General features: G+C 44.0%; 1 protein-coding gene and 1 non-coding gene across 3 annotated transcripts in view; both read right to left on the minus strand.

Moving 5' to 3' along the window:
• The window catches only part of LOC129834316 (bifunctional glutamate/proline--tRNA ligase-like), a 61,975-nt gene that overhangs the window by 15,966 nt on the left and 18,401 nt on the right, over nt 1-27,608 (minus strand). The window contains exons 10-29 of one of the 2 annotated variants that reach the window (XM_055899190.1): nt 26,073-26,306; nt 25,759-25,843; nt 25,453-25,512; nt 23,646-23,666; nt 22,567-22,677; nt 21,995-22,131; nt 16,640-16,847; nt 15,908-16,020; nt 15,482-15,593; nt 14,848-15,183; nt 14,349-14,564; nt 13,939-14,157; nt 11,280-11,507; nt 10,738-11,009; nt 9,199-9,250; nt 8,609-8,818; nt 8,337-8,409; nt 8,015-8,094; nt 6,867-6,968; nt 3,111-3,266 (exon numbers count right to left, since the gene is read on the minus strand). In XM_055899190.1, coding sequence (XP_055755165.1) covers nt 3,111-3,266; nt 6,867-6,968; nt 8,015-8,094; nt 8,337-8,409; nt 8,609-8,818; nt 9,199-9,250; nt 10,738-11,009; nt 11,280-11,507; nt 13,939-14,157; nt 14,349-14,564; nt 14,848-15,183; nt 15,482-15,593; nt 15,908-16,020; nt 16,640-16,847; nt 21,995-22,131; nt 22,567-22,677; nt 23,646-23,666; nt 25,453-25,512; nt 25,759-25,843; nt 26,073-26,306 — 3,025 coding nt within the window. The remainder of the gene's footprint in view (nt 1-3,110; nt 3,267-6,866; nt 6,969-8,014; nt 8,095-8,336; nt 8,410-8,608; nt 8,819-9,198; nt 9,251-10,737; nt 11,010-11,279; nt 11,508-13,938; nt 14,158-14,348; nt 14,565-14,847; nt 15,184-15,481; nt 15,594-15,907; nt 16,021-16,639; nt 16,848-21,994; nt 22,132-22,566; nt 22,678-23,645; nt 23,667-25,452; nt 25,513-25,758; nt 25,844-26,072; nt 26,307-27,608) is intronic. The other variant, XM_055899191.1, reaches the window with a different exon arrangement.
• Nucleotides 6,562-6,697, minus strand: LOC129835003 (small nucleolar RNA SNORA5). Its single transcript, XR_008756356.1, has one exon. It is a non-coding gene; the product is annotated as a small nucleolar RNA SNORA5 (small nucleolar RNA).

Consider the following 27,608-nt stretch of genomic DNA (forward strand, 5'->3'; position numbering starts at 1 on the left):
TAGAGTACGAGCAGCGTACAAATGGGGGGGGGGGGGGGGGGGGGGGGGCAATGCAAGTAGTCCAGGTAGCCATTTGATTAGCTGTTCAGGAGTCTTATGGCTTGGGGGTAGAAGCTGTTTAGAAGCCGCTTGGACCTAGACTTGGAGCTTGCCATACCAGGCAGTAATGCAACCAGTCAGTATGCTTGCGATGGTGCAGCTGTTGAACTTTTTGAGGATCTGAGGACCCAAATCTTTTCAGTCTCCAGAAGGGGAATAGGCGTTGTCGTGCCCTCTTCACGACTGTCTTGGTGTGTTTGGACCATGACAGTTAGTTGGTGATGTGTACATCAAGGAACTAGAACCTCTCAACCTACTCCACTACAGCCCTGTCAATGAGAATGGGGGCGTGCTTGGCACTCCTTTTCCTGTAGTCCACGATCATCTCCTTTGTCTTGATCAGGTTGAGGGAGATGTTGTTATCCTGACACCACACGGCCAGGTCTCGAACCTCCTCCCTATAGGCTGTCTCGTCGTTGTCGGTGATCAGGCCTACCACTGTTGTGTCGTCTGCAAACTTAATGATGGTGTTGGAGTCGTGCTTGGTCATGCAGTCATGGGTGAACAGGGAGCACAGGGGGATCAGCGTGGCGGATGTGTTGTTACCTAACCTTACTACATGGGGGCAGCCCGTCAGGAAGTCCAGGATCCAGTTGCAGAGGGAGGTGTTTCGTCCCAGCGTCCTTAGCTAATGATGAGCTTTGAGGGTACTATGGTGTTGAACGCTGAGCTGTAGTCAATGAATAGCATTCTCGCATAGCTGTTCCTTTTGTCCAGGGCAGTGCGGAGTGCAAGAGATTGCGTCATCTGTGTATCTGTTGGGGCAGTATGCAAATTGGAGTGGGTCTAGGGTTTCTGGGATAATGGTGTTGATGTGAGCCATGACCAGCTTTGTAAAGCACTTCATGGCTACAGACATGAGTGCTACGGGTCGGCAGGCATTTAGGCAGGTTGCCTTTGTGTTCTTGGGCACAGGGACTATGGTGGTCTGCTTGAAACATGGTATTACAGACTCGGACAGGGACAGGCTGAAAATGTTAGTGAAGACACTTGCCAGCTGGTCAGCGCATGCTTGGAGTATACATCCTGATAATCTGTCTGTCCCTGCAGCCTTGTGAATGTTGACCTGTTTAAAGGTCTTGCTCACATCGGCTACGGAGAGCGTGATCACACAGTAGTTCCGAACAGCTGGTGCTCTTATGCATGCCTCAGTGTTGCTTGCCTCGAAGTGCGTAAAGAAGTTACTTAGCTCATCTGGTAGGCTCATGTCACTGGGCAGCTCGTGGCTGTGCTTCCCTTTGTAGTCTGTAATAGTTTGCTCGTGGATGTGGCAAGGCTTAAATTGGAGCCAGCGTAGTACGATTGAATCTTAGTCCTGTATTGACACTTTGCATGTTTGATGGTTCGTCGGAGGGCATAGCGGGATATCTTAAAATTCTTATTTCCTACCCTGCCTTTCTAAGGTCTTCGAAAACCAAAGTTAACAAACAGATCACCGACCATTTCGAATCCCACCGTACCTTCTCCGCTATGCAATCTGGTTTCCGAGGTGGTCATGGGTGCACCTCAACCCGTAGCACGCGCTCCACTCCAGGTTAGAGTCCAGCTCCTTAAAAGTGGCAGCTCTACCCTTTTGCTCAGTGCGGATGTTGACTGTAATCCATGGCTTCTGGTTGGGGTATGCACGTACGGTCACTGTGGGGATGACGTTATCGATGCACTTATTGATGAAGCCAATGACAGATGTGGTGTACTCCTCAATGCCATCGGAAGAATCCCAGGAACATATTCCAGTCTGTGCTAGCAAAACAGAACTGTAGCTTAGCATCTACTTCCTGCTTTAGTTTTATCTTGTAAGCACGAGTCAGGAGGATAGAGTTATGGTCAGATTTGCCAAACAGAGGGTGAGGAAGAGCTTTGTACACGTCTCTGTGTGGAGTAAAGGTGGTCTAGAGTATTTTTCCTCTGGCTGCACATGTAACATGCTGGTAGAAATGAGGGAAAATGGATTTAAGTTTGCCTGCATTAAAGTCCCCAGCCACTACGAGCGCCACTTCTGGATGAGAATTTTCTTGTTTATTGCCTTATACAGCTCGTTGAGTGTGGTCTTAGTGCCAGCATAGGTTTGTTATGGTAAATAGTAGACAAACCACTGGTAAATAGCGTGGTCTACAGCTTATCATGAGACTACCTCAGGCGGGCAAAACCTTGAGACTTAATTAATATTAGATTTCATGCACCAGCTGTTATTTACAACTAGACACAGGCCGTCACCCCTTGTGTTACCGGAGGCAGCTGTTCAGCCAGCTGTATGTTATCCATGTCGTCTTTCAGCCATGACACAGTGAAACATAAGATATTACAGTTTTTAATGTCACGTTCGTAGGATAGTCTTGATCGGAGCTCAGCCAGTATATTATTCAATGATTGCACATTGGCTAATAGGGACTGATGAGGTGGGAGGTGGGTTACACACTCGCCGTCGGATTCTTACAAGGCACCCCAACCTACATCTCAGTCTCTTCTTCATGTGAATGACGGGGATATGGGCCTTGTCCAGTGTCTATAGTAAATCCATCACGTACGACTCGTTAAAGAAAAAATCTTTGTCCAGTACGAGGCGAGTAATCACTTGACATCCAGAAGCTCTTTTCGGTCATAAGAGACAGTGGCAGAAACATTATGTACAAAATAAGTTACAAATAATACAAAAAAACACAATATCACAATTGGTTTGGAGCCGGTAAAACCGCAGCCATCTCCTCAGATGCCATTATGTGCGTCAAGTAGGGAAAATTAAGGTAAGACATTCGGCAAAACAAAACGCATATGCATCTGGTGGACATCGGGCGTCAAAGGGCTCAGACACAACAATAGCTCGTTATTGTTATTCGTACACCTCTGAACGTAATTTGCAAACCGAGTGCGCACCGATTTTACATGTAGAATTGAGTAAAGAATTGTCAGTCATACGTCTACAGTGGGCTGTCCCTAAAACCCACTACGCTGAACGATCGGCATACGAACGCTAGATCCACATTCAGTGCGATGTGTGCAAGCCTCAAGAGTACCTGAATGGCTCTGCCACTGGCAGAGATGAAGGCCTCCACGGTGGTAGTGTAGTCACCTCCGGCAAACTTCTCTTTCTCAGTCTTCCTGCCCTTTACCACAGGGATGGCCATGAGCTCCTCGTACACCCGCGCATACAGGTCCAGGATCTGTAACACCTGGACACGCGCACAGGAGGAGGGACAAGAGTAGTCAGTATTTATTACAAATACTACCATGTTCAGAAGGCATATAACTGGAAAATAATTCTGAAACTGGGAGGTATTCGCTACCCTAACATTAAATTATCACTGAAATCATCCACCAACAATATCAATCTGTGCAAATGGACAATAATGGTAACTGTATTAGCCCAAATTAACCCTTCACTAAACTCCGCCCTCGAACAGCAATTGTCCAATCAGAGCCTAACAACCGCAACCAACCAACGGTTGTGGAAGTGTAGGTTGTGGAAAAAGCTTTGTGAACAACTTCATGCACAGTTTAACACAAGCAAGATAACGAAGGATGCATATAATGTTTGCTCCAAGGTAAGCAACTATGTTAATCTTTTGCATAATGTGTGATATCACAAAAAAAAAAACTGGCTAGACAAAGTCGGCAACAACTTTAACATTACACAACTAAGCTAAACATTGCTAACTTAGCTAGCTATCTTGTTAACAACATTAGCTAGCTAGTTAGCTTTGTTAGAGTACATGTATCACAAATCTTTAGCTGGCTAATTTCGTTCAGCAATGTGTTGATGGGAATCCAAGTATTCAGTACCCAAATCCAGCTACTGTACTGTAATATCAGGTTTTACCAAACCTATCATACATGACCAAATATCGACAAGGGGCAAGTTTATCTCACATATGGAGGCTTTGTACATAAATTATACACAACTTACATAACTCATACATAAGTTAATGTAATCACAAGTACAATGTAGGCAACAGATGTCTGATTTACACATTTGATTCAGAAGACCACTGAAACAATATAACCCTAACACTGAATATCTGAATGACTGAATGAATAACACTACATGTATCATCCCATATCTACAGATTAAGATCTGATGTGCAACAGGGCTCTACAGTGCGGCCATTTAACTTGCATATGCGCTTAAATATTTTGCTGAGCGACCTGGAATTTTTATTTAGGAATTCCAGTGCGCTTAGAAAAATGTAAGATTCTAGCTTCAACATCTCACATTTTTCATTGTGCTCCTAAATTTGTGTGCGCCTATTAAAAAAAAAAAAAAAAAAGGCACACATGTGCTCCTTGTGAAAAAACGTCAGCGTAGAGCCCTGTGCAAGATGCAGCTTCCACTAACACCACAGGAGAGACAGCAACCAAATCACCAGAGGATACCGGAGATGATAATTCCTCCTTTGTTGAACTATCTGCACAGGGCCGGCAAGAAATGCTTAAAAACTAAGCAATCCAGCTGGCTTTTCATGCTATCCCACTTTTCTGCATTAAAGTGGACACACTCCAGGTGAAAGTCATTTTTACACATGACAAATAAAAATCACACCATGGCATCCCTGTGATTCATATTTGTCCCATAATATGGTAGTGGAACTCATGATTAGGTTTGTAAGCATAGGTACCATCAGCTCTTTGACAGAGATATTTACTACCAGTAAAGTTGTCTTGGTCTGGGCACTTTATTTCCAGAAGCCATGCCTTGGGCTCTCATTACTCTAGACTTTCCTGTCTGGAGATGTGCCTAAATGGAGGGAGTGGAGGTTGACAAAGCCACATGGGAACACTTTGTGCCCAGTGACTTCAGTATACGGTGCTGCTGCAAGCAGCTCAAGGTCTATCGTCATCGCCTTGGTCTGCACGGTCTTCTTCCTCTGCATGTTGGTGGCAAGACTGTCAGTCTGCTACCTCGGAGCACACCCTCTTAAAAATACGATGAAGTAAGTGGCTGGGAGCAGACGCCATGGCGGCGGGTGTTGCTGCTCTGTCATCTTCTCTTTTTCCAGTGCCTCTGCTTCAGACTGGGAGATCATTATATCACTGTTGTAATATCTTATTTCCATTCAGAGCTGTAGAGAAACATCTTGGTTGTTGGCGGCAGAGGAAATGTTGGGAACTCATCCGTAGGGTTGGCGGAGGATGGTGGTGGTGCTGTTCTCCAATAGTGGGAGCTGCAAAAGAGGGGGAAAACAGCTTTTACAAAGCACCGACTTGTTTAAATCATGTACGGTAGAAATTCAAACGTTTAATAATTTGGTGTATTTTGTGTTTCCAGAGTACATAGAGGAGCATCCCCAGTTGGAAGAAGAAAAGGAAGGGATGAGCTTAAAGATTCTACTCGCTCAAAAAGTATGAGGAAATGGACTAGTTAAAATAAAAAAATCCATGCTCTTCAGGAAACTCAAACCCCTAACCGGTTAATGCCAGAGTCGATAACAGCAGTGTCCCCCCAACTTCTTCTTCTTCAATCCTGCACTGGGTTTACTTATGGTCAGTTTAATAACTTGTGCACATTTTTTACGTGACCAAATCAGAAACATATGCCCACAGACAACTATCCCCTTGACATACAAGAGTAGATTGGCAGATGCAGTTTCTGCTTGTGCTGATGAAACGTAAGACAATTTTGACCTGAACGATCTGGGTTCTACATTTCATATGGATTTACAAAGTGTTAGCACTTTATTCAATGGACTTTATTTGGGACAGGTCAGTTGTCTGTATGGCCTCGCAAGGACAAGGACATCACAGAAAACATGCCAGACAACTACAGGAGAGATTGTAAACAAGACATTCACGTGTAGCTCACCTGTCAGTTGTAACTGCAGTAGGCTGGTCTTCTTTTCCAACTCCCTTTTGCCTTTGCCACCCTGACCACTGTAATAGGCTTGGAATCAATCTTCTTGCCTCTTGGCTTATGCAACTGTTGTGGCAAGCTTGTAGTGGACATTTCATCTGGGGATCTCCAGAGGTCCAAGGTGTGGATCAGCCCAACAACATGCGAGCAGTAACCTGTGGAGCTAGCATAGAACGGTATATTTTTTTTAACTGAGGGCGTTGGTCGTTTACGTTAGCATAACAGCTAGCTGAAACTGAGATTGTACACAATATTGTAAGAGTTGGTTTTTAAATGATTGTGAGACCTACCCTGCAGTTTAGGAACAATGTTGCTCCTTTGTCATCTGCCTCGATGGTCAGCTAGTGGGGTTTCTCCCTCTTACACTGGGACCTGTAGACTTTGCCTCTATCCTAGTCCTCCTGCTTGCTGTCTTAAGTTCCTGCATAACTTTTCGTGAATATAGCCTTCAAAAGGCATACTGAAGATCCTTTAGTTTGCTCCAACCTGATATAAGTGATGGTTGTCTCCAAAAGTAACTTAGTACCTCATTGGGGAGCTCCCTTAGCGTTATTACGATACGCTTCTCCATTTTCACAGGAAAATAAAAGGCAAAGCTTGTCCGAGTTAGCAACAGTAACCAAGGTGTAGTACACATTCATCCCCAGAAACCATTGGAAAAGAGATGCAGGGCCCATGGACTACAGGTTCCCGGTGGCAGCCATTTTGGTCATGGCGGTCCATTGTCAAGGAAACACTGAATTTGACAAGACTGCAAACTTTCAAATTCTTGCGTCTAAATCCAACTTACACAAAAATCAAACGTTAAGCATCGTTTGAATGCACTCCCCAGACATGACAAGTTCTATGTTTTTTTACTCAACATTCACAAGAGAAAAGTAAGAACTAGTCTCATGGACGGTTAATAATAAATTGGCCTTGTTACCTCTTCGGTGGCCTCCGCTTTGGTGGCGAAAGCCGTGTGTCCCTCCTGCCACAGGAACTCTCTGGTCCTCAGGAAGGGTTGGGGGTGCTTGAACTCCCACCTCTGGGGGCGAGTGAGAGAAAGCAAAAGAGAAATGAGAGAAATAGTAAAAATCACGATACATTCTGAAAAGATCACTTTCGCAGTCAAACAGCAAGCATGACTTAAATTTAACATTAACCTAATACAAACAATTCGGTAGGAATGAGGTTTGAGCAGTAGGCCTTATACATTATCAAAGCATATTGGCTATATGCCTGGCCTGCAAATATTATTATTCTCAGACCGTATTACATTTCAAAACCCAAGCTTTGATAAAATAGATCAGTTGCTGTAGCACTTGCGAGGCACTGCGGGGCATGAATTGAAATAATTAGCTTTTTTATTTTACCGGACTGATTGTTACTGTATCTGATGGTCATGGTGCTTTCAAGACAACTGGGAACTCGGGGGGAGGAACAATGTCAAATCATGACGTCGGTGATCTTCAGGTCGGAAAGTCCGAGCTCTAGAAAGACACCCCAGTTTCCGTCTTGGAATTCAAAATGATCCCAGTCAGATCACGTTTCCCCCTGTATTCTTTGACATTCTGTCTGTGGTCATGATTTTATGTGCTTCAATCTTACGTAGGCTAGTAGCCTATCAAACTTTGCTGTGGCCAGGGTCGTGGAAGCTCTCCAGGCACGATAATTTGAGTGATCCGATTGGCCAGCGCTGTAGGCGTACTTGAGTTAGCCACAAATCACTCGGGTAGGCGGAATTGGTCTTTTCAGACAAATAAAATCGTAAAAAAATGGGAAAACTGTGCTTACCCAGTGCGCAGGGATCTGAATCAAGTGCAACTATTGACAATGCAACACAAATTTAAAAAAGCGCAAGCTTTTTGTTGGCTTTTCTACAGGAATGTTTGGTGATCGACTGGGAATGCCTTGCGATCAACCGGTTGGTGACCGACTGTCCTAAACGGTTCTGCCAAAAGACAGTGGACATACTGGACAGGTTTGAAGTCTTCAATTTTCAGTAAGTTTGGGCTTTTCCATTTTGAAATTGTACTGACCCTAACAGTGATGGTGAATATGACAATTATCATTCGTGGATTGGACACTGACCACAACGTTGCACCACTGGTTGAGTTTGATGGGGAGGTCTCTGTGGGACTGGACCCATTTGGAGTAGGCAGGGTACATCACTGTAAAAAGAAACGACGAAGGATGCATTAGTCAGGGTGTGAATTAGTAAACGAATACATATATGGCATAGAGAGGGTAGAAGTAGCAAGCGCCTTGGATGAAAATATCCATAGATACGTTGTGTCGTGAGTTACACCTATACAATGTAGTTATTTGAGACCTAGTGAAAAGCATCTGGAAATTCAACGTGTCAAGTTTAACTTTAAAGTTTGACGGAAGTGGTGAGGTGTGTTTGTCTTACCAGTTTCACTAGTGGGTCGGATAGCGACGGGCTCGGCAAGCTCAGTGTTCCCTGAACGCGTCACCCAGGCGACCTGAAGGCAGCACACACAAACACAGTTCACTACAAATGTGTCAAATCACTTAGAGGGATCATCAGTATGACCAGACAAATGGTGATCACGCATCACTTGAGAAGCGAGGACCAGGATTTTCAATAAGGATAGATAATGGGAACACCCATCCCCCCCAGTCCCCCTCCAACCAACCCCACACACACTTCGCAACACCCACCTCGGGGGCAAAATCCGCGATGTGGGACTTCTCCTTCTCCAGGGCAGCCTGTGAGACAAACATGGGGAAGTAGCAGTTCTCCACGCCCAGCTTCTTGATCTCGCGGTCAAAGAACTCCTTGATGGACTCCCAGATGGAGTATGACCAGGGCCGCAGCACATAGCAGCCGCTCACATCGTAGTACTCAATCATTTCCGCCTTAGTGATTACCTGGAGGGGCAGATGTGAAGGTAGACACTTGTCTTGAGCCCTATACCATGGCTGCGTTCCGATTCTCCACCCTTTTCCCAATCCTCTAATGGATCTAAAACCACTGGGTTGGTGTTATCATTGGCTGGAGGAACTTTCTACCGTTGTTAAATCAATGACAGGAAGTGTGCAAGTGCACACCCTAGCTCCAGGCCCTATTCCCCATTACTTTTTCACATCCTTTTAAATCCACCAGGGGGAGTGTCCAAGGAGTATAAATAGAATTGGGCTTCAGTCCAAGAGAGGTTTGTGACAATGCCAAAACGACTGGCTCTAGTGGAGTTTAGACTGCTAGTCAAAAAACTGGGGCAATAATCACTCGCACAGGTGTACAGACTCACCTGAGAGTACCAATCAGACAGGTTCTCCTCCTTCTTAGCCTCCAGTCCCAGTCTAAATTAGGAAAATACACAGACATCAGGTGTGAAAACCACACGGTATACTACGGATGAGTTCAACAACTTTTTCTATTTTATCGATTAGTTGATGGTTGCTCGGGCCAAAATATAGGAAGAGCTGTGCATGCATACTAGACATGGGGACTTGTCTTTTGCGGAGGGGAAGCCATGTTTTGTATCTAGTGAAGTCAAATCTATGCCCACTTTGCCCCGCAATGGAAAATACCACTTCAATTGGTGTTTTTCAATTCCCCATTTCAAATGGATACGGATGAATTAGACCGACTAATCGATTGATCAAACTCATGCCTACAGAACAGTGTGAACACTCAGCAGAAATCCATCTTCCGGTACAGTTAAAATGGTGAATCATAAGATGTTCGTCCTTTGCTTTTAAGTCCAAGATAAAAATCATGCTTTTGTAGAAAAGTTATCAACAGCCAGCCATGAATAAGTTGAAAACAGAAAGTCTATCATGTTGTAGAGTCCACTGTAGCCAGCTAGCTACCTAGCTCTGGGCCTGGGAAAACTGCTCAACTTCAGCACCAACCCGTCTGCTAGCTGGGCCCTGAATCCAATGGAATGCACCCCCGGGGGACACCAACCTACGTACGGAAATGAGATTGAGTAGAGACGGCAAATGTTGTCACTAACATGACAGTCGAGAAATGCCATGACAAAATATGCATGTCCATTGAAAAAAAACTGTTCCACTGCACTACATTTACACGATTTCAATTTGAGTCGTCATTTAGCAGACGCTCTTATCCAGAGCGACTTACAGTGCGTGCATATCATTTCATACTGGTCCCCCGTGGGAACCGAACCCACAACCCTGCCGTTGCAAGCGCCATGCTCTACCAACTGAGCCACAGGGCACTACATATCAAAATCGGATTGGCTAATCATGCCGTCAATCCAAGGCCCTGCTGGTAGGATCAGGGGAAGATTTCTCCTCAGATACCGATACGGAAAACCTTGATTGGATAGCTATTCCTGTTTTCATTTTTCCCTTCCCCACCACAGACAACACCACTCTGAACACAAGAGACGAATCATGATCATGATTGACAAGACTAATATAATTTTCAATCACTTAAACCTTTAAATTTCGGTTTAAATATTCTTAGGCTTCCTCTGAAGGCTCTGACGGTACAGCACTGTCCAAGAGCAATGTTTTGGGCCTATGGCACAGCAGATCAAAACACACAGGTAAGAATATCATAATGCGTGCACACATTCTCGTATTGCTGACCCCAGCAGGAATCGAACCGACTACTCTGACATTGCAAGCGCCAAGCTCTACCAACTGAGTCACACAGGACCACATCCACATTCAGCCTACATTCATCACCATCTCCCTTGATTTCTGCCATCCATCATTCCATTTTCGAATCTCCACTCCATTAAAGTACCAATGATCTCTATTCATCCATCTCTGCTTCTCACTCTCCCCTTCATCCACCTATCCAACCCTCTCACCGTGTCTGTTTCTTGGGACCCCCCTCTCCTCCTCCTCCCCCTGCGCCTCCCGACGAGACCTCCTTGACTTTGTCTCCCTTGGGCTGCTTCTTCCCTCCTCCTCCGCCACTACCACCTCCCTGTTTCTCAGACTTGTTCTCTCGGTCTTTGCCGTTCTTGTCCTCTCCGCCCGAGGCTCCGGCGGAAGCCACAGGTTTATACTCCTCTCCTGTGAGGGCCTTATACTGGGTCTTCAGGCCCAGAAGCTGCTTCACGGCACCATCCAGCTGGTCCTGGTTACAAGGATGGCATTTTACATTGGTTGTGTTATGCGGTCTGTTGCATTTAATTACTCAACAATCAGGACTATCCTGAATAACAATATTAAGAATGAAATCTGATTATCATTTAACATTGGTACAAGTAGCTACAGTTGCCAACGTTAGCTAGCTATCCTAAGTTGTACATGCGCCAAAACGTCATCTGAATAGCTTGCTCTCGTCAACATGTTTTCAGCACTTTTGGTCATAGATTTACGTGAGGTGAAATTAAATCTCACTAACCTTAGGAGCCTTCTCCGATTTCAGCTTCCTCACTAACTCCCCCTGATGGGACACCTGGGAGAAGAGCACCTTAATGGAGGAGCTAGACTGGGCCTTGGGGGCGGGGCTAGCCTGGACAGGGGCAGGGCTGGTGGCTGGGGCCATGCCTGGTTTGTAGTCCTGGCCAGTCACCTGCTTGTACTCTGCTTTGAGTGACAGCAGATGCTTGACGGCTGTGTCCATCTGGTCCTGAGAGGGAGGGGACAAAAACAGAAGGGTTCATGTCACTTTCTTTCTTGTCAATAGGGGGGCGCTGTTTTCACTTTGGAAAAAATCGTGCCCAAATGAAACGGCCTCGTACTCTTTTCTAGATCATACAATATGCATATTATTATTACTATTGGATAGAAAACACTCAGACGTTTCTAAAACTGTTTGAATTATGTCTGTGAGTAAAACAGAACTCATTTTGCAGCAAACTTCCATGCAGGAAGTGAAAAATCTGAAAACGAGGCTCTGTTTCAGGGCCTGCCTATTCAATTGCCTTATATTTATCGATATGCATGCACTTCATACGCCTTCCACTAGATGTCAACAGGCAGTGGAAGGTGGAATGGGGTGTCTAGCTTGATCTGAGGTCGAACAAGAGCTTTTGGAGTGGCAGGTCAGGAATTTCCTTTGTCTACCAAGGCGCACGAAGCACCTCGATATTGTCTTCTGATAAGCGTTCGGTTTACACGGCGAATATCTCCGGCTCTGATTTTATTTGATACATGTGATAATAACATCGTAGAGTAGGTTTTTTCAACCGAGTTTTATCAGATTATTCAACGTTTATTGGGACTTTTGGAGTTTTCCATTCTTTGCGTCAAGAGAGGGTGGGAACGTTATCAACATTGGCTAGCATTGTGGAGCAAATTCGACAGAAGAAAAGGACATTCTAAAACCAAACAACGATTTATTCTGGACCAAGGACTCCTTGTACAAGATTCTGATGGAAGCTCAGCAAAAGTAAGAACAATTTATGATGTTATTTCGTATTTCTGTGTAAATTCTTGAGTCCAATTCTCCGCCGTTTTGGCGAGCACTGTCTCGCAATAACGCAAGCTGTTTGTTATGGTAAAGTTATTTTTAAAAATCTAACACGGCGGTTGCATTAAGAACCAGTGTATCTTTCATTTGCCATACAACAAGTATTTTTATGTAAAGTTTATGATGAGTTCTTTGGTCAGATTAGGTGAGTGTCCAAAATATCTCTGGAGATTCTGGTGAATCGATGCTACGTATTCACAATGTATAATCAGGATTTGTAGCTCTAAATATGCACATTTTCGAACAAAACATAAGTGTATTGTATAACCTGATGTTATAAGACTGTCATCTGATGAAGTTGCTCAAGGTTAGTGATTAATTTTATATATTTTGTTGTTTTTTGCGATAGCTACCTTTTGCGGTGAATAAATGCATTTGTGTGTTTGGCTATTGTGGTAAGCTAATATAATTCTATATTGTGTTTTCGCTGTAAATCACTTTAAGAAATCGGAAATATTGGCTGGCTTCACAAGATATTTATCTTCCATTTGCTGTACATGTATTTTTCATAAATGTTTTCTGATGAGTATTTATGTATTTCACCTTGGTCTCTGTAATTATTCTGGCTGCTTCGGTGCTATTTGTGATGGTAGCTGCAATGTAAAACTATGATTTATACCTCAAATATGCACATTTTTCGAACAAAACATAAATGTATTGTATAACATGTTATAAGACTGTCATCTGATGAAGTTGTTTCTTGGTTAGTGACTAATTATATCTCTATTTGGTCGGTTTTGTGATAGCTACCTATGCGGTAGAAACATGGTGAAAATATGCGGTTGAGTCTTTGGCTATTGTGGTTAGCTAATAGAAATACATATTGTGTTTTCGCTGTAAAACATTTTAAAAATCGGAAATGATGGCTGGATTCACAAGATGTTTATCTTTCATTTGCTGTATTGGATTTCATGAAAATTATATTATATGATATCCCTGTCCCGTTAGGCTAGGCTATGCTAGTCAGCTTTTTTAATGAGGAAGATCCCGGATCCGGGAGAGAGAAGTGGTAGACTACCGTAAATGAATTAATAAAGCTGTTAACGCCAAAAATATGGGGTTACATACATAAGAAAGATCAGGATACTTAAAAATATATACATCTTAGATATAGGAGACACTTCAGAACAAACATGTTGTCGGGACTATTTGTTGTTCCATGTAGTGAACATGTTATTCAATGCCTTTGTATTGGCTAGTAGCAGTAAGACCAAAAATCATATTATCAAATAATTAGTGTATATATTTCTGGGGATACTTCAAGGGGCCTTAAAATTCAAAATCAAATAGCTAAATGATCCTTGGTATGACCTTAAAACGCCATATAGTAGAACCACCCCATCTCCTCCCCTGGCTTAGACTCTGATGGGTTCATATTGTAAAGAATGTTGAAATAGAGCAGGCATGTCACTTCTCTCCCCAGACTAGTGTGTATGTATATCGGAGGGTTGGGTTAATACAGAAGACACATTTCCATCACATATGGACTAATAAAGCATATCTATCTCATCTATATTCATTTATGAATCATTTTATCCAACTTGTGCCTGATGAATGCCAGCCTATCATCCCTTCCTGTTGGCCTCACCTTGGGGGCCTTCTCGCTTTTCAGCTTCCTCACCAAGTCACCCTGCTGAGTCACATGTTCATAGATGCCTGAGCCAGATGTGACTGGGGGGGCTTGGGTGCTCTGGACTGGGGCAGCAGCAGGGACTGGGGAAGTTCCTGGCTTGTAGTCCTGACCTGTCGCCTGTTTGTACTCTGCCTTCAAGTCTAAGAGCTGCTTCACCGCAGCATCAACCTGGTCCTTTGTGGAGAGATTGATCAAATACAGTGGTTAGAGGGATGTAATGTTCTATCAATGGTAAAAAATGTAGAGAACAGTTATGAACAGTTGGAGCAAATAGAGATGAGACAAGTCTTACAATGTACTATAACTGCATAATTCCCAATACCTGCAGGCTAAAAGTAAAGCATTACTGAACTTGTCTTCCTTACCTTCGCTGATTTCTCAGATTTAAGCTTCCTCACAGTGTCTCCCTGTTCGGTCACACGTTCGTATAGGCCTGAGGGAGAGGATGGGGGGGATGAGGCAGAGAGAGCAGTCTTGGCTTGGGCAGCAGAAGGAGGGGTCATCCCTGGCTTGTTCTCCTTGCCTGTGATCTGATGGAACTCAGCTGTAAAATCCGGCAGCTGCTTGACAACAGCATCAACCTGGTCCGGGAGAGAAAAAAACAAGAGCATTTAAAAAAAGTAATGTATTTTTTATTTCTACAGGTAAAAGCTTGAGAATAAAATATTTTTCATTTGTGACTAAGAGGCATCAACAACAAAAAATGTATAATGTTTAATCTTCTACTCGTGGAAAAAAGTGCAACTACTTCTAATTGTGTAGCAGGCTATTTCAACTCAGGATTCAAAATCGAATCCATAAAAAAAACTAGTAAAAAATAAAATAAATTGCCAAATGATAAACAAGAGAAAAATATACTCAAACCTTGGAGGCCTTCTCTGACCTCAGCTCCTCCTGCTGGGTGATGCAAGCAAAGGTGGAGGTGGAGTCAGCAGAAGGTGCGGGGGTTGCGGCCTTCTGAGTGGTGGAGCTGGCGGGTGGGGCCATGCCTGGTTTGTAGTCCTGGCCAGTCAGCTGCTTGAACTGGGCTTTGAGTGACAGTAGCTCCTTTACCACTTTGTCCACCTTCTCCTTGGGGGCCTTGGCGGTTTTTAGATCGCGTACCTTCTCACCTTGAGCCACGATGCCAAAGAAAACGGCGCAGGCATCGCTAGCTGGGGCAGAGACGGGAGCGCCTTGGCACGTGGCTGGGAAGGGAGCCTAAGAGGAGACAAGGAGTTTATTCCTTATATTACAGAAATGTAACAAAATCTACATGAATCTATAAGAATACAGGATGTATCGGAAAAATCAGGTGGAAGCAAATCGCCAGGTGAGCCTCAGCAATATTGATTTGCCTTATCCTATATTTTCAGATCAGTGCAGATAAATGAGACAAGTAGAGGAAGCCACTTCAGACTATTGAGATGAGCCCATAGTTATTTCCTCTCTCCTTTCCTGTCGCAGTACAGGAGAACTCTAGAAGAGGGGAAATAGAGGAGTAAGTATTAAGACTCACTGTGGTGGTGGTGGCCTTGCACTTCTCCTTGGAGCCGGCGGTGGGCATCTCCTTGGTGTGGCCATCGGGGATGAACAGCAGCACACAGGGACTCTCCTTGCAGCTGTGGGGACTGGGTGACAACACCAGGGACACGTTAGTAATACAGACACTGGAACGATGTGCTTTTGCATTTAGGAAGTGTAGCACCCACCCATGTCTAGTCACCAGGGACAGAGTATTAATACAGACACACTCTGGAACAATGCAGTAGTACTTCATTTTGAAGAGGCATTGTGCTTTTCCTTTAAAGAACATCCATCCATTTATTTATTATCTCATCCAACTATCTAACCATCAATCCATCCACCCACGCATCCCTTCCACTGGCCCAAATGCAGTCACGGTCAAATCAACTAGTCAAATATCTTGTAGAGGCAATAGAACCTGATTGGCTCGTAGGGCTGGTCACAGATGTAGAAGCCCCGCCTCTGCAGCTGGATGATGTCACCCTTCTTCAGGTCCTTCAGACAGGGGTCTCCCAGCATCTTTTCCTCCAGCTGACAGAAAGAGAGACACAAAGAAAGGGAGACACAAAGAAAGGATGGGAGACACAAAGAAAGGATTGGAGACAGATGTGAAGAAGATAAAGAGAATGTGATCGAGGGATGTGAAGAGAAATAGGAAAACCCTTTCAGTCTTCCGAAGGATTAGAAGAGTGTTCCTCTATACTGGTCAATGATATCTGCTCTATTCAGAATGATGTGCTTTAATAATAAATTACATTGGTAAAGCACGTTTCATTATACAGAATAATCCAAAAGTTGCATAAAATAAAAACCAAATCCAATATTTTTTTAACTAGACAGGGCAACTGACACAAAGAAGCCAGCTGACACTACAAGGGATAACACCACCAAGGAGCACAGCTATCAACAGAAAGCCTTCCTAAAGAGAATGGTCATTAGGCCACTTTTAAAGGAAGTGGTCCGGGAGGGCATTCCAGAGGCTGGGGGCGGTGAAAACCTGATCTCCCAAGGAGGAATATACTTAATTCTCATGACATTTTTACAAACAAAAACACTCCCTCACACGACACACCCACATCGCATAGACAACCCCCTTTGACTCTCACACACACACACCTACCCATGACCCATCCCACCCTTGCTCACCCACCTTGCTCTGTTTGTTGATGTACTCCTTGAAGTCGTCCTCCTTGCCTATGACAGGCTTGGTGATGAGGTGCTGGTAGTTGACGCAGACGGTGGGCAGCAGGGGCGCGCGGGGGGTCTCGGCCAGCCACGTGATCTTGGTGGTCTTCTTGTAGTCCTTGTTCTCCAGGTTCAGTTTGCCGTCCAGGGAGGTGACCTTACCGCTGGCATCTCTGGATCACAGAGATCAAGTGAGGTAGTGTGGGGGTGTAGGAGTTAGGAAGTTGACATTTCTTTTTACCATCATTGTACATTTGGTAACATTTTAGTGAGAGTCAATAATGCATTTTAATGTGACATCAGTTACATTGAGCGAGAGAAAGACAGAAGGAAAATATACAGTGCCTTCAGAAAGTATTCAGACCCCTTGACTTTTTCCACAGCTAGGTTTCAGCCTTATTTTAAAATGTATTAAATATTTTTTTCCACCCTCAATCTACACACAATACCCCCTAATGATAAAGCAATTTAGAAAAGAAGTAAGTGTAGGTATTCAGACTATTTACACAGTACCGTACTTTGTTGAGGTACCGTTGGCAGCAATTACAGCCGAGTCTTCTTGGGTATGACGCTACAAGCTTGGCACAGAGATGTTCGATCAGGTTCAAGTCCAGGCTCTGGCTGGGCCACTCAAGGACATTCAGAGACTTGTCCGGAAGCCACTCCTGCATTGTCTTTGCTGTGTGCTTAGGGTCGTTGTCCTGTTGGAAGGTGAACCTTCGCCCGAATCTGAGGTCCTGAGCGCTCTGGAGCTGGTTTTCATCAAGGATCTCAATGTACATTGCTTTGTTCATCTTTCCCTCAATCCTGACTAGTCTCCCAGTCCCTGCCGCTGAAAAACACCCCCACAGCATGATGCTGTCACCACCATGCTTCACTGTAGAGATGGTGCCAGGTTTCCTCCAGACGTAACGCTTGGCATTCAGGCCAAAGAGTTCAATCTGGGTTACATCAGACCAGATAATCGTGTTCCTCATGGTCAGTCTTTAGGTGCCTTTTGGTAAACTCCAAGCAGGCCGTTATGTGCCTTTTACTGAGGAGTGGCTTCCATCTGGCCACTCTACCATAAAGGCCTGATTGGTGGAGTGCTACAGAGATGGTTGTCCTTCTGGAAGGTTCTCCCATTTCCACAGAGGAACTCTAGAGCACTGTCAGAGTGACCATGGGGTTCTTGGTCACCTCCCTGACCAAGGCCCTTCTCCTTCTTCTTGGAGAGCTTCAATGCTACAGAAATGCTTTGGTACTCTTCCCCAAAGCTGTGCCTCGACACAATCCTGTCTCGGGGCTCTATGGACAATTCCTTTGACCTCATGGCTTGGTTTTAGCTATGACATGCAGTCAACCGGGGGGATCTTTATATAGACATGTGTGTACCTTTCCAAATCTCATTTCCAATCAATTTAATCTACTACAGGTGGACTCCAATCAAGTTGTAGAAACATTGAAGAATGATCAATGGAAACAAGATGCACCTGAGCTCAATTTCAAGTCTCATAGCAAAGGGTCTGAATACTTAAGTAAATGCAATATTTTATTATTTTAATTTTTATAAATTTGCAAAAAAACTGTTTTTCGCTTTGTCATTAAGGGGTATTGTGTGCGGAATGCTCAGGATTTAAAAAAACGTCATTTAAAACATTTTTGAATAAGGCCTTAACGTAACAAAATGTGGAATAAGTCAAGGGGTCTGAATATTTTCTGAAGGCACAGTATATTAGTTACATGGTGTAGCTATAATATCTAGGCTAGTGACGATCCTTGCTGCACGTGGAGAGCCACAGCATATTTTATATTTACTTTATTTAACTAGGCAAGTCAGTTATGAACAAATTCTTATTTACAATAACGGCCTACTAAGAAGGCAAAAGGCCTCCTGCGGGAACGGGGGCTGGGATTAAGTAAAAAATATATTTTTATACATATACACACACACAACGTATCACGTGATCTTGATTAGTTGAATTTAAGTTTCACTGCTTAGCTGGTACTGCTGCTTCCTGGGACTAGGTGAACACTTGCCTAGGCAAAGCCCTCCGGAATAGCCTTCTGTAAAAAGCTGCTGATCTAAAAAATATCTTCCGGTCTTTAAATTAAAAACAATTTCTGAAGGCTTTATATAGCATACATAACAGCTTCAAGCACAAAATAAATGCTTCACAAATCTATAGGATTATGTTATGGTTTATAATGAGTCTGTAGCCATTAAGTGCTTTGAAAGGCTAGACATGGCTCACAACACCATTATCCCAGAAACCCTAGACCCACTACAATTTGCATACCGCCCCAACAGATCCACAGATGAGGCAATCTCTATTGCACTCCACACTGTTCTTTCCCACCTGGACAAAAGGAACACCTACGTGAGAATGCTATTCATTGACTACAGCTCAGCGTTCAACACCATAGAGCCCTCAAAGCTCATCACTAAGCTAAGGACCCTGGGACTAAACACCTCCCTCTGCAACTTGATCCTGGACTCCCTGACGGGCCGCCCCCAGGTGGTAAGGGTAGCCTCAACACAGGGGCCCCTCAGGGGTGTGCACTCAGTCCCCCTCCTGTACTCTCTGTTCACTCATGACTGCACGGCCAGGCACGACTTCAACACCATCGTTAAGTTTGCTGATGACATAAGTGGTAGGCCTGATCACCTACAACGACGAGACAGCCTATAGGGAGATCAGAGACCTGACCGTGTGGTGCAAGGTCAACAACCTCTCTCTCTCAACGTGATCAAGACAAAGGAGATGATAGTGGACTACAGGAAAAGGAGGACTGAGCATGCCCCCATTCTCATCGACGGGGCTGTAGTGGAAAAGTTGAGAGCTTCAAGTTCCTTGGTGTCCACATCACCAACAAACTAACATGGTCCTAGCACACCAAGACAGTGGTGAAGAGGGCACGACAAAACCTATTCCCCTTCAGGAGACCGAAAAAATTTGGCATGTGTCCCCAGATCCACAAAAGGTTCTACAGCTGCACCAGAGAGCATCCTGACTGGCTGCATCCCCGACTGGTATGGCAACTGCTCTGCCTCCAAGCACAAGGCACTACAGAGGGAAGTGCGTACGGCCCAGTACATCACTGGGGCCAAGCTTCTTGCCATCCAGGACCTCTATACTAGGCGGTGTCAAAGGAAGGCCCTAAAAATGGTCAAAGACTCCAGCCACCCTAGTCATAGACTGTTCTCTCTGCTACCACACGGCAAGAGGTATCGGAGCCCAGTCTAGGTCCAAGAGGCTTCTAAACAGCTTCAACCCCCAAGCCGTAAGACTCCTGAACATCTAATCAAATGGCTACCCAGACTATTAGCATTGCCCCCCCGCCCTCTTTAACGCTGCTGCTACTCTCTGTTATCATCTATGCTTAGTCACACCGGTACCCCCTGTATATAGCCTCGCTAAACTTTTAACTGCTGCTCTTTATTTGTTACTTTTATTTTTTTAGCTATTTTTCTTAACTGCATTGTTGGTTAAGGGCTTGTAAGTAAGCAATTCACTGTAGGTCTACACCTGATGTATTTGGCGCATGTGACAAATAAAATTTGATTTTTGATTTGATGTAATTCCCACAGATGGGTGAATTGCCAAATGTGACATAACGCAGTGGTTCTTAAGCCTGGTCCGGGGACCCAAAGGGGTGCACAATTTTGTTTTTGCCTTAGCACTATACAGCTGATTCAAAGCTTGATGATGAGTTAGTGTGTAGGGCCAAGGCAAAAACAAAAATGGGTCCACAGAACCAGGATTGAGAACCACTGACATAACGCACTGTTAATTAGGGATGTAATGATTCACCAATACGCATCGGTCCCCAGTTCAAATGTTTAAGATGAGTGCATTGGTCCACGGGACCCCAAACGGATCCAAATGTAGCATGCATCGGTCATAACATCAACTGAAACATTACTTTGTCGTTGTTGCTTGTATTACTTTATTTCAACATTCCGAAAATATCCCTAATCTTCTGTGACAACTGATGCATCCTCTGCTTCAGTGTCAAACTAAGCATGTAACTGTGTTGACCGTCATTGATCTACAAGTCATTTTGCATCCCGAACAACCCAGGCAATAACAGTAGCCTAGTCAAAATGCGCACTGTTTCGCATGCTGACCAATGAGAGGTTGGCCGTGAGTCACTTTCAGCATTCAAGCACTTGTAAAATGGCTTGCGCAATATTAGGCTTTATCAGTTGAGTGACAACCAATGTCATTTTTTAGGTTCTTGTTATCAAATGCACTGTTGAAAATGGTGTTTTACTGGAATAAAGTAGCCTAAGCAAGCGCCCGAGACAACTCAACTGGCTATATAGCCTACCTGGTGATCGTGGCTTAGCCTACAACAGATTTTATTTTGACTGTGCAGGTTCACTTTCAGCAGTAGTTTTGGTAGTTGTTTTGCTTTAAACAATCAGTGTATATGGTCATTTCCTTGATACACAGGGTAAAGTTGATCATTTCATAACGAGGACAACAACCACTTTTTCTACCCACACCGCACTTCGAAACACGAGGAAAAGAAATCTTCCGATATATATTCATTGGCTATGTCATAGCTATTATTCGATACATAACTAGCTCAAACATTGTGAAACTCAAAAAAAGTACAAATGAATTAGTGGGTTTTCCCTCCTTATCTGATAGTGGAGTGGTAGATGCCCAGCTTCCCTTATGGCTCAGCTCAGGTGCCTACATACACCATAGACATATAGATACATTTACACATAAATATAGATAGACCGACAAAGAGAGAAGTTCAGAGAGGCCCAGCTCATGAGCTCCATCAGCAGCATATTTTTGAATTTAGAATTGAACATGAATGTGTTTATACAACAAATGTTAGTGAATCGTATCGACCAGCATTGATTTGTTCCTCTAATCCACTGGTCAAACTCATCCCATGGAGGGCCGAGAGTCTGCGGGTTTTCGCTCTTCCCTTGTACTTGATTGATCATTTTGGGTCATTGATTAGTTAGGAACGCCCCTCACCTGATTGTCTAGGTCTTAATTGGACAAAGATGTAAAGGAAATAACAAAAACTAGCATACACTCAGCCCTCCATATAATGAGTTTGACACCCCTGCTCTAATCAAACCGAATCATTTCAAATTAAAACATATCATTCCTGTATCGTATCAGAGCCCATATGTATCTAGATACGTATCAAATGGTCTTGAAAGGGAAATATGCACATCCATAATGTTTATAGACCATTTTTAAAGTATGACATGCTCATCTAGATGAATTGAGAAGCATTTTTATGGTGCTCATGAAGCCTGTATGTATGCTTTAGAAGTTGAACTTCAAGGTGGGATCAATCTTACTTGTGGATCTGGGTGATGATAATGTTTCCCCAGTTGATGAAGGTGACTATCTCTCCCTTTGTGAAGGTCTCTGCATCTGCCCCCTCCACCAGCACCCTGGGTCCGTACCACACCGCTTTCATCCCCACCTCTGTGTTCTGAAAGGGTTAGAAAAATACACATTTGCCAGGTTTAGTTGCGGATGGTATGATGGATTGACTATATTTGGTTGGTTTGGGGGTTTATTTGGCTATATTGGTTAGGTTATTAATTTGGGAAAGATTAAGTTGGTTGATTATTCACATCATATACTCAACTTGACCGAGGTATTTTGATTGTGAGGGGAACTCTTTTAGCATTGTCAGAGTAAAAAAAAAACGAATGAAAATCTAATTTGAATGTACACTTTTGGAATTACAGTAACACTGCATGTCATACTTTGGCTGCTGAACACTAGATTAGCGTGCAATACTTCGCTCTTGTCAGGCTTTGTCCAAAATGACACCATAATCCCGATATAGTGCACTACTTTTGTATTGTACTTTGTAGGGAATAGTGTGCCACTTCAGTGCAAATAATTGGCATAAAGGTACCTTGGGGTGTTTGACGGCCTCCTTCATCTCCTCTGTTGCCTCAGGGATGATGACAGGGACTGAGTAGGATCCTGACAGGGCCGTGTATCTGGGGGCCACTGGGTCGATAACCTACAGACACACAGAAATGGGAGAGGTTCATTATTGCAATGGTTTCCTGTGTAGACAGAAAAACTCATTCAGTATCCTGACTGAAGAATAGTCCACAGAGGACAGTTCAATTGGACCGGAACATCTTCAACTTATTTCACACTAACCAGAGCAGAGGGGTACTGTGCTGGCCTGGTTATGCATCCACCATAGTTGTTGGAACCATGCTGGAAACAACAAAGTGAAAGGAAAATACCCAACCCAGCACAGTACGGCTTGGCTCAAGTGTCAAAATAGTATTTTTCTGGGCAAGTGAACAGAAATACCTTCACCATACACACCATTGAAGGAAGAAAAGAAGGGGTGGATGGTGGTGGCAGAGTACAGGGACGACATGAAGGATAGAACGTAGAGGGAGAGCCAGTTTTGCAGTATGTATTGCCAACTACACAGACTAAAGGCAAAATGGGAGCATCTATAACCATGGGGAGCGGAGAACCTTTGAATTTTTCACATCCTGTAGCTTAGTAAAAACAGAGCCTAACAATGCACTGCTGTTCTACAGGTATGCCGGTGCCACCAAAGGTTTTCCTAATCAGAGTTTATAGATACTAGTAGTCTGCCAAAAGCAAGTGACGAGTCACTTTTCAAAAGACTACTAGAATCCACTGTTTTCCTTGTGTTAGTCACCTCTACACCTCAAAGCTGCCAGTTGTGGGAATGGGAGGTGGCCGGAAAATCAGGGACACATAAGCAATGGGACAGGAGTATCTAGGAGAGCAGTATGGGGGTAGGGGAAGAAAGTTAACTTTTGTAGGGATGTTCTTCTCAGAAGTGACTAGGAGTCAGACTCCAGAATGAGCTTAACATTTGCTCCGAGTGGGATTTAAGCTAAATTATTGTTGTAGAATTTATGAAAATGCAGCTTGGCGAAGACGGGGGATGGACAGGTTGGAAAGCACGAAGATGGAGGGAAGGAGGAGGAGTACCTTGATACAGCTAATTGGCAGCTTGGAAACAGAAAGTGAGATGCAGTTCAATGTCAAACAAGAGAGACTGGAGGTTCGGAGTGGGTAAGACAAGTTCAGACAGGATCGGGTACATCTACGACATCCCTCCCCTCCTCATTGCCAATATCATGGGCTTAGAGGGGAAATAAATGTCTTCCCTAGATATAATATATGACATAGATAGCAATGTTTAAATCATTTCTGGTTTAGAAGAATGGGGTGTTTGTATATTGGACACAAAGAAATGGCACCTTGACAACACCTAGCCCCCGTGACCATGGCAGAGTGCTTTTTGATGCAGATGCAAAGGTGCGCAAATTTAAGAGGCAGTTACTGCATGCGGACAGACAATGGAATGCCAAGATTTACATGAAATTCTGAAAAGTAGCAAGGGGTGTATAAATTAGGGGGTTATGATTGCAAAGAATGTTGGTCTCTCAGATGGGGCTGAGTTGTATTATCTGTCGCAAAATATATATATATATATATATATATTTTAAATACAAATAAAAATCGTCCAAATACCTCTAGAACTTAAATCAGTTTGTGACACCCACTATGTATAAAGTATGCTGGACGGTGATATTCACGTTTATTTTGAGAGAAACTTGTTTCATGATCACATCTATCAAACGCAAAGGCTAATGAATTGGACAGGAACCTAGAGCCTCCTCAAACCGTAGAGTCCGTTTCCATGGGCCTTAAGTCTATTCGTGGAATAAAAATAATGTTTAGTGGAGATTCTCCATTGAGCATTCTTTTTAGTCCAGAACTACACTTAATCTGGGTCTATGAAACCGACCCTTATAGTTAAGGTAAGAAGACGATTGAAAAGTTGTACATTTTTCATTAAACGGACCCTCTAAGTTTAAGCCACTGACAGAGCTAAGTCATGAATAGGAGGGAATGTGCAGGAAGATTTTATGTTTATGCTTTTCTAATAACCAATTTGACTGGGTTCATGCAAGTGACTGATTCGTCGTGCCTGAGAGGAATCCTCACTATTAGAATAAGCAATTTGGCAGCACGCCCAGAACATTGTTTTGAGAATCGAAAGGGGTGTCTCAGTTTCAAGGTCTCAGCTTGGAGAGAAGCCCTGTGAGGTATTGGTCGGTCACATGCATGAACCAAACGTTAATGATGAATAAGCTAGATCATGCAAATGTAGCTTGTCTGTGTAATCAGTACATAAGAGATCTAACGGGACTGCCCCGGTGGAGCTCACTTCAGACCAGTACTTTATGCATCCAAGTTTGACTGTGACAGCTTGCTGACAATAAAGAATGATTAATTTAAGATTGACTTCTGGTGTCCCTGTGCAGAATTTCCTGGACAGAAGGATGGAAAGTGGGGGATGAAGGCAGGAAGTAAAGCAGAGGAGAAAAAGAACAACACAAGACAAGGAAGGCAGCAATGCAAGCTGTGAGTAGGCACCCTATCAAAGGAACCATGTGTGTGTGCACGTGAAACAAGCTTCCTTAGGGATTCAGAGCCTTTCATTTTGCTCCAACCAATTTGGGCAACCAAAACCTTCAATAATTGAACATTTCTAAAACCTACAATACAATCTTGTCTAATCTACCAACAATGTATTTTGCCCTCATGCCACCGATATTCAGATATAGGATGGGCGGGATGTGACCAGCTTCAACCCTACATTGGGTTTCAAAGTGGCAGGCTTTAATTAGGATTAAGGGGCAGGATTCAATCAGTATCAGTCCAAATGGATATGTAGGGAGTATGTGGAGGGGAAGGGGAATATCAGTGTCCATCCATGCAAGCATACCTTCTTGTTGAAGGCCCAGATCTTGTCCCATTCCATGTTGACCACAGACCTGGATCCACCCTGGGTGAGTGGGGAGGAAAAAACTAAATAAGGTTTCAAAGAAGGAATCAACAAGGGAATGAAAAGGGGGAATACAGGCTAAAAAGCTGAAACTAGGATGGGATGAACTTCAACATCCAAGGTTATTAGACACACACATAGTTCATTAAGATCTGAGGAACCACGGAGTACTAGAAAGCAGTTTAGACAGTAATTTCTCAAAACGGGGTTGTACATAGCAAAACACACACACACACACACACACACCTGGGCAGCGATGAACTGCTTGAGGCCCTCGACGGTCATTCCTCTGCGCAGGACACCTCTGACAGTTGGGAAGCGAGGGTCGTCCCTGAGGGAGACGGGAAGATTTACTTATACCAACGGATCTCTAAAATCTACTCCATCAGTGAAAAAGCGACTATTTATTCCAGAGAGATTGGTTTTAAACCAGAGTGGTACTTCCTGTACTTGTCAAATTAGAACACAGGTCTTCATTTACAGTTGCATACAAATTTTGCTATGGTGTGTCCTAGTGAACCAAACACCCTGTCGTGTGGAAAGGATATTAGTGGACTCACCAGCCATCGACATAGCCCTGGTCTACGAACCAGGTGAGCTTGCGCTTGGAGAGCACAGTGTTGTTGAGGTTGAGCCGGGCGTACTCCCAGACGTAGGGCTTGCGCAGACCCAACGCCTCGATCACCCAGTAGAACTGGTCGTCGCGATCGTGGTACTCTGTTGTGCGCAGCGCATGAGTCACGCCCTCCACACTGTCAACGATGGGGCAGGCAAAGTCGTACGTGGGGTACACCCTGGGGGAGGGGTAGAGAGAGGGTTGAGTCACTATTTTGGAACGGAGGATGCTTCTATACTGTCCCCCTGTATGTCTTTATGAAATGTGTGAAGCCTGTAATGCACCTTTGTGAGCTGCTGCACAGGACATGCAATATTTGCCAGGGGTGAGCCAAGAGTGATACCAGTGTTTCCCCTACATTCATTCAGCAGCGGTGGGTAGGCAGAAATATTTCAGTGTAACCTTGAAATGACTAAAACCATACAAAGTATGTATAAAAAATAAAATGGAGCTATATATGATTACCGCCCCGTAGCACTCACATCGGTAGCATGAGGTGCTTTGAAGGGCTGGTCATGGCTCACATCAACAGCATAATCCCGGATACCCTAGACCAGGGGTGCCCAACCAGTCGATCGCGATCTACTGGTTGATCGCGGAGTGTTTGCCAGTCGATCGTGAGATTATACATCTACTAAAATTCAGCCACACAAATCAATGCCTATACTCTCGGTTTTAACGTTCGACAGTCCTCCATTCACATCAATGTCTGAAAAGTCACGTGATTTACATAAAATGTGACCAGTCCCTGCCCACTTATTGACGTATGCTTAGTTAGCGCGGTCAGATTCCGACCCGCCAACTCCAAGTCGAGGTTATGGTGATGCCAGGCAGGTAGCTAGCTAACGTTGTAGACCGATTCGATCTTAAGTTGTGTGGTCGACAGCAGCAATAATGAGTGAAGGGAATGATACAAAAAAAACAACATAAACCGTATAATTTCCACAAGGAATGGGAGGATAATTTTTTCGTCAGGTCAAACTCAAAATGCGTGTGCCTCATCTGCCATAATAGCATCACTATCCCAAGGTAACATAAAACAACATTTTAAAACCACACAAAACCCAGGAAAGAGATTTTCCAGCAAAGACTGAATTACGAAGAAGAAAGGTACAAGAACAACAAAAATCAACTTGCAGACAATTTTTCACAAGGCCTGTGACCAAAGGGAAGGCGGCAACTATAGCATCTTATTATCTTAGTTATCACTGCGTAATTCATCAGCAAGCTTTGTGCCGGATGATGCTAAACATGAAAGAGGTGGATGTGATGAAGATTGTGTGTTCTATTCGAGCGAGAAGCCTACAGCGGAGGCTATTTCGTGCTCACGTAGAAAAGACTGAAGTGGAGAACACAGACCTGCTGCTGCACACGGATGGGGGAGTTTCAGTGACTTGTTACCTGAAATCAAGGAGTTTCTCAAGGTCTCCAAACATGCAGAATATGCACAGCTAGAGGACGCACAGCTAGAGGACACACA

This window comes from Salvelinus fontinalis, chromosome 35 (genome assembly GCF_029448725.1).
Source record: "Salvelinus fontinalis isolate EN_2023a chromosome 35, ASM2944872v1, whole genome shotgun sequence".
In the NCBI taxonomy this organism is placed as follows: Eukaryota; Metazoa; Chordata; class Actinopteri; order Salmoniformes; family Salmonidae; genus Salvelinus; species Salvelinus fontinalis.